General features: G+C 35.2%; 1 protein-coding gene across 1 annotated transcript; it reads left to right on the plus strand.

The window, feature by feature from the left end:
* The first annotated feature begins 262 nt into the window (after positions 1 to 262).
* On the plus strand, positions 263 to 11,395 carry LOC105782680 (sister chromatid cohesion 1 protein 4). The gene is made up of 15 exons (XM_012607581.2): positions 263 to 858; positions 2,025 to 2,286; positions 2,566 to 2,663; positions 2,760 to 2,806; positions 4,147 to 4,196; positions 4,445 to 4,529; positions 4,646 to 5,501; positions 5,639 to 5,992; positions 6,543 to 6,681; positions 7,298 to 7,434; positions 8,087 to 9,099; positions 9,534 to 9,567; positions 10,114 to 10,219; positions 10,375 to 10,504; positions 11,003 to 11,395. The coding sequence occupies exons 1-15, from the start codon at positions 735 to 737 to the stop codon at positions 11,099 to 11,101; spliced, it is 3,534 nt and encodes a 1,177-aa protein (XP_012463035.1). The 5' UTR covers positions 263 to 734; the 3' UTR covers positions 11,102 to 11,395.
* The last annotated feature ends 579 nt before the right edge of the window (positions 11,396 to 11,974 follow it).

Raw genomic sequence — 11,974 nt, forward strand, 5'->3', positions numbered from 1 at the left:
TCAGGCCCATTTTAATAAATTTAAAAAAAATTAACTTTTTTTGGTATTTTGCCCGAGTTTGGCCCCCGTTTGTCTCGGTTTGTATCTTTCTAATGAAAGAGATCGGTTGGCAAACAAAAAAGAATGGAAGTATAGGCTACGCCTTTGACAAAACGTACTGGAGAAGTCATAAAATTCAAAATAAATCAACCAGTGAAGAAGCGCCACGTGTCCAACATACCTGCACTAATACAACGACGAACACAAAACCAACGTTGAATTTCGAAATTAATTTCTTATTACAAAAAAGTCATTTACTAAAATTAGCGCTTTCCCTTCTGTTTTTCTTTCCCAGTCTCCAATTGATCTGCGTCTGTCCGATCCGACTCAACTGGCGATTCTGCAAACTGAAACGGCACAAATTTTGAACTTCTCCTGAGTGGTGGTTCTGAAATTAAGCGGAAATGGGGCCCTTTACGGAGTTTTGGGAGGGTTTCACAGGTTTGGTGGACGGAGATTTGTAAAGGTTTCCTTGTTGCTATTGATTTTTAGGGATATTCTGAACTTAATTTGTTCATTTCCGCTGCTAGAAGTGGAAAGTGAAGGGTTCTGTTGTGGAATTTGAAATTTAGGGTTTCTCTTCTCTTGTGAGCTTTGCCAGTTTGTTGAATTCTTACTGAAAGCTCTAATTTTAAGCTTAAATAATAGGGTTTGGTTACATTGTATGAAGAAATAGGGTTTGTATTGGGCGAGAAATGTTTTATTCACAGTTTATATTGGCGAAGAAAGGTCCACTGGGGACGATATGGATAGCTGCCCATCTGGAGAGGAAACTCCGCAAGAATCAGGTGGCGGATACGGACATCGGTGTTTCTGTTGGTTAGTACCTTTTAAGTCTACTTGTACTTAATCTATCCTTTTCCACTTAATAGAGCAATATCTTAGTCTTCTTAAGGTTAGATTAATATAGACTGTCAGGATATGTTCTTCTTTTATGCTGTATCAGAATTTATTTATGCACTCTTTGGTTATTGCTTGTGCTACATTGAAACTGCAATTTTCCGGTGAGAAAAATATATGATTTTACTTTAATACGAGAAACATATTTACTTCATAATTAGTACTGCTTTTTCAGTCATTGTTTCCTTTTTTAATCAATTATGATTTTGCATATTTCCGATTTAGTTTTAACTACTTTATGAGGAACTAAATAGCAAGAAGTAGTTAGAATTTCCTTTCTTATTTGTCCTATTAATATGCTCTTTTCTTTTCTTGACATTTGATTTATTAAACCAACCACTGGAATTAATGATGGTCATACATAGTTCTAAGTTTATTAAGTATTTCTATCAGCTTGATGAAATAAAAGTAGTTTCAACTGTTAAACATCCATTAGTAGAAGTGGTATTTATGAATTGAAAATTTTAAATACCAGGTTAGCGTGAAAATCAGCATGCTTGATGAAATGAAACTGTCAATTTGGTAAAACATGGGTTCTCTTGACAATTGTGGAGCAGGGTGGAAATGCCAATACTTTGCTTCTGATATGGGTCTCTGGTTCTTGAAACTGAAAATTTCATGCCCAAATTCCCATTTATTAATAGAAATATTTTTTTAATGTTCGTAGCATTATCCTTTTTGTTCTTAGTTATGCATAAGTTAATCTTTTAGGCCTTTATGCTTCTTCCTTGTCATGGCCCTTTTGGGCCTATTTTGAGGTGCTTGTTGGCAGTTCTATTGGCCTATTTGGAAACCTTTGGTTCTGTAGGAATAATTTCCATACAGAACATGTTAAATATCCGCGGTGTTGGTAGCATGTTCTTAATATGTGTGGTTTTACTTGGTTACTCGGTGGAGGAATTTTCCTTTGAGCTTCTTCAGCTCTTTTTCTGGTTTTGTTGCTACTGTGGACTAAGCTATACAAGGCTGGTGACAGAGTTATATTGTCACATTCGAATATGTAATTTCCTTCATGTTCGTGAATTTTATTCCTTTTTATATTTAACTTTAACTTTTTCCTTTTTTGTTAATATGGCTTTGAGCAGACTCTATTCTGTTTCCTGACGTGCCAATTGCACTCCGATTGTCCAGTCATCTTCTTCTTGGAGTGGTGAGGATATATTCTAGAAAGGTGAATTACCTTTTTGATGATTGCAGTGAAGCCTTGCTTAAGATAAAGCAAGCGTTTCGCTCCACTGCAGTTGATTTACCACCAGAAGAATCGACTGCGCCCTACCATTCAATCACTTTGCCTGAGACTTTTGATCTTGATGATTTTGAGCTGCCTGATAATGAGGTTTTCCACGGGTTAGTTCCTAATAGTTGCCTTTTAGATTGGTTTTCTTGATTTCTGTTGCCTTGGTCAAATGAGATAACACTGAATTCTTTTCATTAGTTATCCACTATGTTACTTGGGCTTCTTTATGAGTACAGATACAGTTTTGTGTCTGAAACGGGCATATCCTCACATCCATGTCTTAGACATGACTGTTGGACACGGGTATTTCAAGTAAAATGAATAGTCCGAGCAACATAGGTTATACATGGAATTACTCAGTGTTGATTAATATGTAGCTTTGTTGGCAGTAACTATGTTGATCATCACATTAGCTCAAGAGAGCAGATTACTCTTCAAGATTCCATGGATGGCATGGTATACTCCACTTCACAATTTGGATTAGATGGTCAGTACAAGCTCTGGATTGTGATGATCATTGATTTAGCTACGTTTCGATTAGCAAATATGTAAATCTAAAATTCTGTGCTTTATATACTTCCAGAGCGGTTTGGTGATGGGGATACTTCTCAGATTGGTCTCCTTGATGAGGTAATCTTGTTATTCTTGTATCACTGACATTTTCTTGAAAATTAATCAGGAATCAGCAGGAGGCAATTTAATGTAGGCCTTAGAAAGTTGAGAAATTATGGTTACATAGCCAGCAAAAGTATCTAATTTTAGGGCTTTAATGGATGAGAAATTGTGATAAGTTTTGATGGTTGATTTAGTGAAGGGTAACTTGGGTGTTTTCTTTTTTGAAGGGTAACTTGGGTTTAGGACCGAAATTTGATAAGGAAATTGGTTAGGATTTTGGTTAATGATTTAGGAATAAGAAGATTAATATCTAGGCTTTGCAGGTGTATATCCTGCATCGAGGGTTGATGTTGCCTTATACAATGTAAACAAAGACACAATAGCTACTGAAATCGTCACTAACTTTTCTCCATTAAGTAGAAGTTACATCTGTATTTTGGAGTTGAAGGACTCCTGTTTGTTGAAGGAGTGAGACCCAAGATAGGACCTATAACAAATTGAAATGCAACACTCCCTTTGAAACTAAAGAAAGCAGAAATCAATGCATTCGGTAACCTTCTATCGTAAGGAAATAAAAAAGAAAAGGACGTCATTATGCGAATTGAACCTTAATTGAGTGTATTATTTCTTTTTTCTTAATATTACAAGATTTTGGTTTTTCATGATTTATGGCTGATTTTTTTAATTATGCCAGTTTTTCTTTAGCCATGCCTTTTCTTTTTGTTGTTTTTGATTTGATGGTGTTGAGGCAGTTGTGCCTAATTGCCTTTCTTTGCCTCACTTGTAAATCTTCTACTGTGTTTCTTTCTGAACTCTTTTGTTTTCTTCTTCTCTAGAGTTAGTTATTTTGAATCTGTTTTGGAATGAAGGGTTATGACAATATTGCATAACAGTAACTACTACTTTAGGGTTTTGGGGCAATGGGTTAGCTAATTTACTTTTTTTTTAGAAGGGAAACCTTGATTGTCTTAATATTGGAAGAAAGAATGGTCTATATGTGCTTAAGGCTTCCCAACCAGGATGGGAATATTTTCTAAGTCACAAAGATGTTGAAGGGATACCTACTAAAAATGATGAAAAATGAAACTAACTAGAAGAAAAACCTACTAATTGGCTTTTGAAGTTGAAATGTGCTCACTGGGATCCTTTGGTCAGCAGAACCTTTAAATTGCTGAATGGATGATTTTGTTTATGGTCCTTCAAATTTCATATAAACCCTGAGTGGAGGGTTTATATTAAGCTTGTGTTCTCTATTAATTAGCTGACCTTTTTTTTTTCTTTTCTATTACTTAGTGTTTTATTCTCTTGCACTAATCATCTACTGAAAATTCTTATCTTGGTTTGATCTTGAGCAGGAACTTGTCCTAGATAGGGTTTCGGTGCCAGGAGATGATGGAACTTCAGTGTAAGCTTGATATATTATATATAAAGACACTATTCTTTCTCCAACCATATCGTATATTAAATGCTCAATAGCCTCATACACTCATTTTTTACTTTTTTCCCCTTCAATCATTATTGGATTAATTGGTCATATGACTCTACTCTTGGGTTGATTTCAACGCTGACAGTTATTAAGCTATTATTAATTTCACTGGTTAATATATGCAACCATTGAAAATTCTGGCTCACCTTACAAATTTGTCGTTATAGTTATGATCATCGGGGGTCAGATGTACCAGAAACAGAAGACCCAAGTAATTTAGAAGCTGTGCCAATCGATTGCATTGGGGATCAGGTTTGTTGTTTATTCAACATTACAGGAATCTTTTTGTCTATCTTGTGACCGCAGTTCATGTTCTAGCCTTTTTATTATCTGAATTCCCTTGATAAATATGTTTTGCTTGCTGTTAGGTTGAAGGTCTAGCTGTAAATTCTGAAATTGGCGAGTATGATCAAGATCCAGGTGCTCCTGGACTAGTGGAAGTGCATAACTTGTCTGGTGTTCATGATCCACTGGCTGGTGGTGATCATGTAGAAGTAGAACCAGAACATCATAATCATATAGAATTGGACAATTCTGAATATGTAGAACATGCTTCTAATAAATCAATGCTTCCCCATGCGGATGACATTCCAGTGGATCAGTCTTTGCAAACTAATATAAATTGTGATGCTATTGTTAGTATACCACAAGGAAATTCTCTCCATGGTGCTGCTTCTGAAGAGTACAAGTCTGCTGATATGACTATCAGAGAACCTGATGGTTTGGATAGAGTGGAAGATGCACATTACAGTGTGATGCACTCAAGAGATAGAACCGATGGTGAATGTGCAGAATCTCCTAGCTGCTCCAATGTCACCTTTGATTTGGAAGACCCTGCTCGAAGAACATGTTCAAGTAGCACCTGTGTGCCCACATCAGGTGGCTATTTGGAGAATTATCAATCATCATACAAGTCAGAATTTGGCAATGATGCTGAAACCACCAATAATTTGGAAGAGTCATATTCACCTTCCAAAGCAACAGCTTCAAATCCTTCGTGTCCTTTTGAATCGCCCAGTAGACCAACAGTTATTGATGGTGAAGTGCAAGCTTGTCAGGAACCGAACAATTTTGAGAATCTTAAAAGACCTGTTATTCATGAAGATGTCTCATCTATGCAAGTTCTTGTATCTGAGAATTTGGTTGCTGCAGAGCAAAACTTGGTCGACCTGTCCAGAAGGGAGGAGGAGTTTGATCCTTCTGGAGCTTGCATTGAGGTGCAAGGTTTGTTTTACTAGTCTTATGCATGTAGCCTTACATAGAATTTTTTTGAAAAATATTATGCATGACAAAATTATTATTATTATTATTTTATCATCATGATCTCGTGTTGGATTGTATCTTATTAACTATTTTTACAGGTGAAGCCTTCCAAATTCAGATGTCAGAACCCGCTGCATATGATGATCAGTTGGAAAGTTCAAATAATTGTGCTATGTCTGATTTGCCTGCACCTGAAAAGTTACTCTCTGTACCGGAAGGACCTATTGATAAACCAAGTGATTTACTGGGTGAGTGTACTCTAGACAAAGAGGTTCCAGAAGGGAATCATGAAGTTTATGCCGGAAACAAATTCATTTCAGGCAAAAAACGAAGTATAACCGAAAGTACAATAACTGTTGAGAGTATGAACTCAGTTGAATCATTTAGAAGACCTCAATTCAGAACCGCAGAATCGATTCCTGATGATGATGACTTATTGTCTTCTATTTTAGGTAACATCATTTTTACTTTAATGAAGTATTATCTGCCATTCATGAATTTACTAGAATAGCTGGATTGGGATAAATTTATGCACTGAGTTATTGAACTAGTCATCAATTTCATGCAGGTTCCAAATCTTTAATTTTATCAAGTTATATCATTAAATTTCTATTATTGATAAATTAGGTCACATATGCTAACTCTGTTAAGTAATTTTAACAGAAAAAGTTGACTTAGCATGCATATAGGGTCCATTTCAGAAAGGAAAACAAATGTTTTTGTCGGTAAAAAAAGCCACTTATGCATGTTGAGCAAACTTTTTAGGCATTATCCTAATAAGATGTAAAGAAATAAGCCTTGTATGCATGCTGAGTCAGTTTTTCTATTAAAATTATTGAATATAGCAGCCTAAGTGACCCAATTTATTCATAATATAAGTTCAGTGATATATATTGATGAATTTAAAGGTTTGTGACCTAGAATGTCATTATCCATTGGATTGCAAGGCTGTTCTTCATAAAGAATACTTTTACGAATGAACTTAATTTGTAATTGCTTCAGTTGGTAGAACTTCAGTTTTCAAAATGAAAGCAACTCCTGCCCTTGAAGTAGCATCATTGAAACGTGCACGATCCGCACCAAGACGTAGTGCCACCAAGAGAAAAGTGCTTATGGATGATACCATGGTCTTACATGGCGAGTATGTGATTAAGTTTTTTCTTTCACTAGCTAATGTTTTGATGCTGATTCTCTTCTTTAATGTATTTGGAATTTGAAAATTTTCGCTTATTATTGACTGTCAATACGTGTTTTGTTTTTGATGAGTTCACTGTCTTTGATTTTATAAATTAAAAGTTGTCCATGAATTCATGCATATGGAAATTTCTACTGGTTCATGTTTTCTTTTGTGGTCTTCTCATCCTTTAACCTACATTGAAGTGCCATCGATCTCTGAAGAACTTTATTGCCCTTCTGTTGTCTTCAACTTCTCCAAGAGGGGCTTTTGCTGAGTGGTGTTGAACACTTGATTGCCTACTGATTTTAGAATATAACAATTCATTTGTAGCATGACATATGTGGTTTACATTCCAGTGACTGGCTTAAGATATGACAAGTTCATGTTCCTTACCTGTCAAGTTGGCACATAATGAAATACCCTTGAATGGAATTTTTTCTGATTAATTGAATCTTAGAAGCCTTTTTTTTTCCTTCTTAAACCTGCATTTTGTTTTTCACTCAAAAGAGTTTTTTTTTTGGCCAAAATTTTCAATCTAGTAGTTAAGTACTAATTAATTTGCCTTTTTTTTCCTATCTAGTACAATACGTCAGCAGTTGGTTAATACTGAAGACATACGTCGTATACGTAAGAAAGCGCCTTGCACTCGCCCTGAAATTTCATTGATTCAGAGACAATTCTTGGAAGATGAAATATTTAGTGAACCTATATTTACTGGTGAGATCAAAGTGCTGAACTTTCAGTGCATCTGCATGCTTTTGTTGGGTTTGTGTGTGTGTGTGTGAAGAAACAAAGGTTTCAACTTTTTAATTGATACAATGGGCCTGAAAATTGAATATTGTAGCTTGGCTGTTGTAATGGGCTGAATGGGAGTAGAGGGAGAAATGATGAAATGAATTGCTTCAGGTGAACCCCGCCCAACTTGCTACTTTAAAGGAAATGTTATTGATACAAATGTAAATATATTTCCTGAAGGCCCTGGACAAACTGGATTTGCTTTCATTGAGCGAAGTTATAACTTACTCTAGATGTTTGTCTAATCTTGGGCATCCTCAGGCCCTAATTAGAACAAGCCCCCCTACTTCTACAAGTGTTTTTCCTGTTAGTTTGTACACCTTTACCTCATTTCTGTAGACATAAGTGGTATATGTGTGAGTTCAGTTTTGTGGTATTGATGTCATATATATGAATGCATACTCGAGTACTTAAATTGTATAGACTGCAAGATTTATCAGTGATCTATCCTAATGGTTGTGCATGTAATCATGATTTTATTTTTGCTTGATTGAATTCTGCTTCTGATAATCCAGGACTGCCTAATGCATTGGTTTTAACTTTATAAGTTGCTAACTGCTGGTGCACCATTCAGGTGTATCTGGTGACTTGGCATGTTTGCACAGTGGCCCCTATGACCTAAGTGGTATCAGGATTTCTGAAGGTGATGAAATTCATGCATCATCTGAAGTAGCTAAGGATTCAGGGTGTTCTGAAAGGCCTAATATTGTTGAAGGCTGCGACATTGAAGGGAGCTCCATGCCCGTGAATAATGGGAATGACACGCAAGCACAATCTGCTGGAACTCCTATTCAGGCTGATATTCAGCAGGGTCAGTACAGTGATCTGAATGATCAGCAGGATAGAAATGCTGTTGATGATGTACCTGAACTTTTGCGACATGAACCTTTAGATGGGATCATGGGAATGGATATTGAAAGAGATAATGTTGCGGTTGCTAATGCAGCTACGTGCTCTGTTCTGAACGAGTCTGAAATATCATCCCCTTCTAATCTAGTTACTGGAGATACTGGTAAGATGACAGCTGTGGAGACAACTAACAGCATAGATGGTTTTATCTTAAACAATGCAACATGTATTCCTCCTGATCAAAAAATGAATACTCAACCTGGGGAGGATGCTTCAGAATTGGATTTGAGAAATGAAAATAGGACCAATCTTACTGAAGTTCTAGAACATAATGTTCAGAGTATTAATGCAGCTGAAATAGAGTCAAAATTGTTGGAAGAAAGTAAAACTGGAGTTGAGGTCAATCTAGCAAACAGCTGTGTACCTATTGAGAATAGAACAGATTCTTTTTCAACCATACAAACTGGTGAATTTGCGAATGGTGCTCAAAATGGATGTGAAACTGGATATGATAAAGTTGGTGTAGTAGATGAGGCTCAGGTTGAGGGTGCACTCTCGGATCATGATGATAAGGACCCAATCTGTAAGGGTAGTGAAGAATGTAAAATGGATTCTACATACTCTGAAAAGGTTGTTCTGGTTCTGGAAAATGCTTCATTAAATGATGGTGAAACTCCAGCCTTTCAGGAAGTTAATGCAGTCAGTGAAGAAAGGACCTCTCTTGTGGATAATCAAGCTGTAAGTTCTTTACCACATGTAGCATGTTTGTGTTGATCTAAAAATATTCAAGTGCTCTTAACTTCTCCCTAACCGCTTGCAATTTATAGCCTTGTATGAATTAAAATTATGCTCTAGCAGCAAAAAGTAAAAATTAATTAGGATAGTGTATATGCATGCATCGACATTGGGCTTTTCCGATACTTTAATTGTTTTCTTAAATATATTTTGATTACTGTTTAAAATTTAACTTTGTTCAATTCTAGAAAGCATGGTGGATGTTTTAAAGTTCAGAAAACTATTCTGTTCCTCAACATGCATATCAATGTCTAGTCAATGTGCTATTTTTTCTTTAATTTATTTAGTATGAAAATTTTTTTGGCATTAGTCTTTCTTATTTTGTTTGAAGGCTTGAAGAATCCCCTAAATGACTATTTTGGCTGTTTGAGGTGCAGGAATATGAGGATGTAGCAGTTGCTAATGATACAGGTTTCATCTTATTGCCTTATATTTTGCTTTTACGTTTTGGTCTTGAATGGTATTTTTTGAATTTATTGTTTTTTGATTTTTTCAAGGAAATTACTTGAGAGTGCTTTTTTTCTGAATTAATAATTTTGCTTGTGAAAGTTGTAGGCGGGGTGGACCATTATTAGGTTCACTAGGAGCTATGGTCTCCTAAAAGATTCCCCAAACGAAAATGTTAATATTTTCTTAAAAGTAAATCTTTTCTATTATATTTATGTGAGTTTTTCAAGGAAATGACTTGAGAGTTTTTGGCTGAATGAATTATACTTTAGACATAAAATTTTCATGTTAGTTGAAAAAGTTGTAGGCTGGGAGGGTGGACTTTGTTAGGATCACATGGACTCTCCTAAAAGGTTTCCCCCAAAAAGAAAATGTTAATGTTTTCTTAAAATCTACCTCTTTACTTCTAATTACATATTATTCTCCCCAACCCACCCACCCACCCACTCAAACTTGATCGATCCTGACTCTCTATTGGTTGATATTTTTTTTCTTTATCTTTCCTTTCAGAATTTCTGAATGTAGATGATGATGAGCTATGTGAGGATGATGATGATGGCATGCCATGTGATGAAAGCCGTCTTCTTGAAAATAGTGGATGGTCCTCTCGCACAAGGTCTCTAGGCTCCCAATAGTTGATTATTTTAGTTGTTTACCTTTCTCATAATTTCATCATTAATTAGCATTACTTGTAAAAATAATCTATTGTACCTGAATAACTGGAATGTGGTTAGTTCACATCTTCATGGTTGCTAATACCCCTTTTTTCAGGGCTGTTGCCAAATATCTCCAGAATTTACTCGAGGATGAAGCTGTACATGGACGTAAGGTACTTTCCATGGACAGTCTTTTGGCTCGTAAAACACGTAAAGAAGCATCGAGGATGTTTTTTGAAACACTGGTATGTCTACTTTAACTTGTCTTGTAGTAACTAACTTTTAAAGAGCTTAGCATTATCATCCACAGAATATTTGCAAGTAAGATACTTTAGCGTATAAAACTTGGCATGCAAATTTTGTCAAAAACTTCATTTCTCTTTTCTTTTCCATTTCTATTCTGAAATTGCTTTTCTTTTTTTGAAAAAATAAAACTTCTGCGCAAGGTACTAATGCACAACTTACCGTAGCAAGTCTGTATTCAAATACACAACTTCTGCACAACTACTAATACAAAATAATGTTCTCGTTCAAACACAAATGCCACTTTTGGAGACCTTTTAACAGATGCAAATGAAAGATATTCATGAAACAGGATGATCAATATCAAGGATAAAACATTGAATTATTAAAAAAGAACTGCAACACCAACATGCAAGTAGAAATAGCACTCTGATGAATACGGTCATATATAATCTTGATGCTGTCCGTTGCTTCCGAGTGTTAATTTCTGGAATCTGCAGGTACTGAAGACAAGAGATTACATCCATGTAGAACAGGTGAAACCCTTCGACAACATCTGTATAAAGGCTGGAGCAAAACTCATGAAATCAGATTTCTGAACTGATCTCCCTTCCAAAGGAAAGAGCAAATACGGTGAAAAGTGCCTTGTTGTAGTTGTAGTTCTGATGCGCAGGCCACACCAGGTAATTATTTTGTTTCAAAATGGTATTTGTTTTTCAAATTTTATTTTAAAAAAGAAGATAGTTGTTGTCTAGGTCTTCTCATGTAATTGGGTAGCCTTAACAGTGGGATGGAACTGCACATCATGTTGATTGTTACGACAAATGTAGCAGGATAATAATTGTTTATGTGTAAAATATATCAATTTACAATTGAAGATGCTAATTTGTTTATTTGTTTTGACTGCTATTATTTAGCCATTCCTTGAGATTCATAATAATTTAGTCTTGGTTGAGAGCTAATTAATTTTGTATTTGTGGATTGTAATCTAAAACTAAATTGACAAAATTGTAAATTGATAATGTATAATTTCAAGTTAAAATTATAAGTTTTAGAATCTGGACTAAATTGACAATGTGCAATTAGTTAGTTGAATTTTTTAGAGTTAGAAATAAATTGATGGAATATGCATGGTGTTAAAAAGGCAAATTTGAGGTTATCATGTAACGATCATTGATTGGGTATAATTGCTTTGAAGGAATTAACTAAAAGTATCATCAAGTAAGTATAAGTGGTTAAGTTAGGTTGTAAACTATACACTAATCTTAGTTTCTAAACTAGTATTCAACTAATTACAAGCAATATCACTAGGGAAATTCGCAGGGACCTTGCTCCCTTTTGAGTCATATGGTTAACTGTTGTGTTAATTTTTTCTAAAATATTATAATTTAATACAAAATTCTGGCTTTGCTTTTGATATCGTTCTTTTCTATTTTTAAATATTACTAGGATTTTTTAAACATTTTTAAGAT

Source organism: Gossypium raimondii, chromosome 13 (assembly GCF_025698545.1).
Source record: "Gossypium raimondii isolate GPD5lz chromosome 13, ASM2569854v1, whole genome shotgun sequence".
Taxonomy (NCBI): domain Eukaryota; kingdom Viridiplantae; phylum Streptophyta; class Magnoliopsida; order Malvales; family Malvaceae; genus Gossypium; species Gossypium raimondii.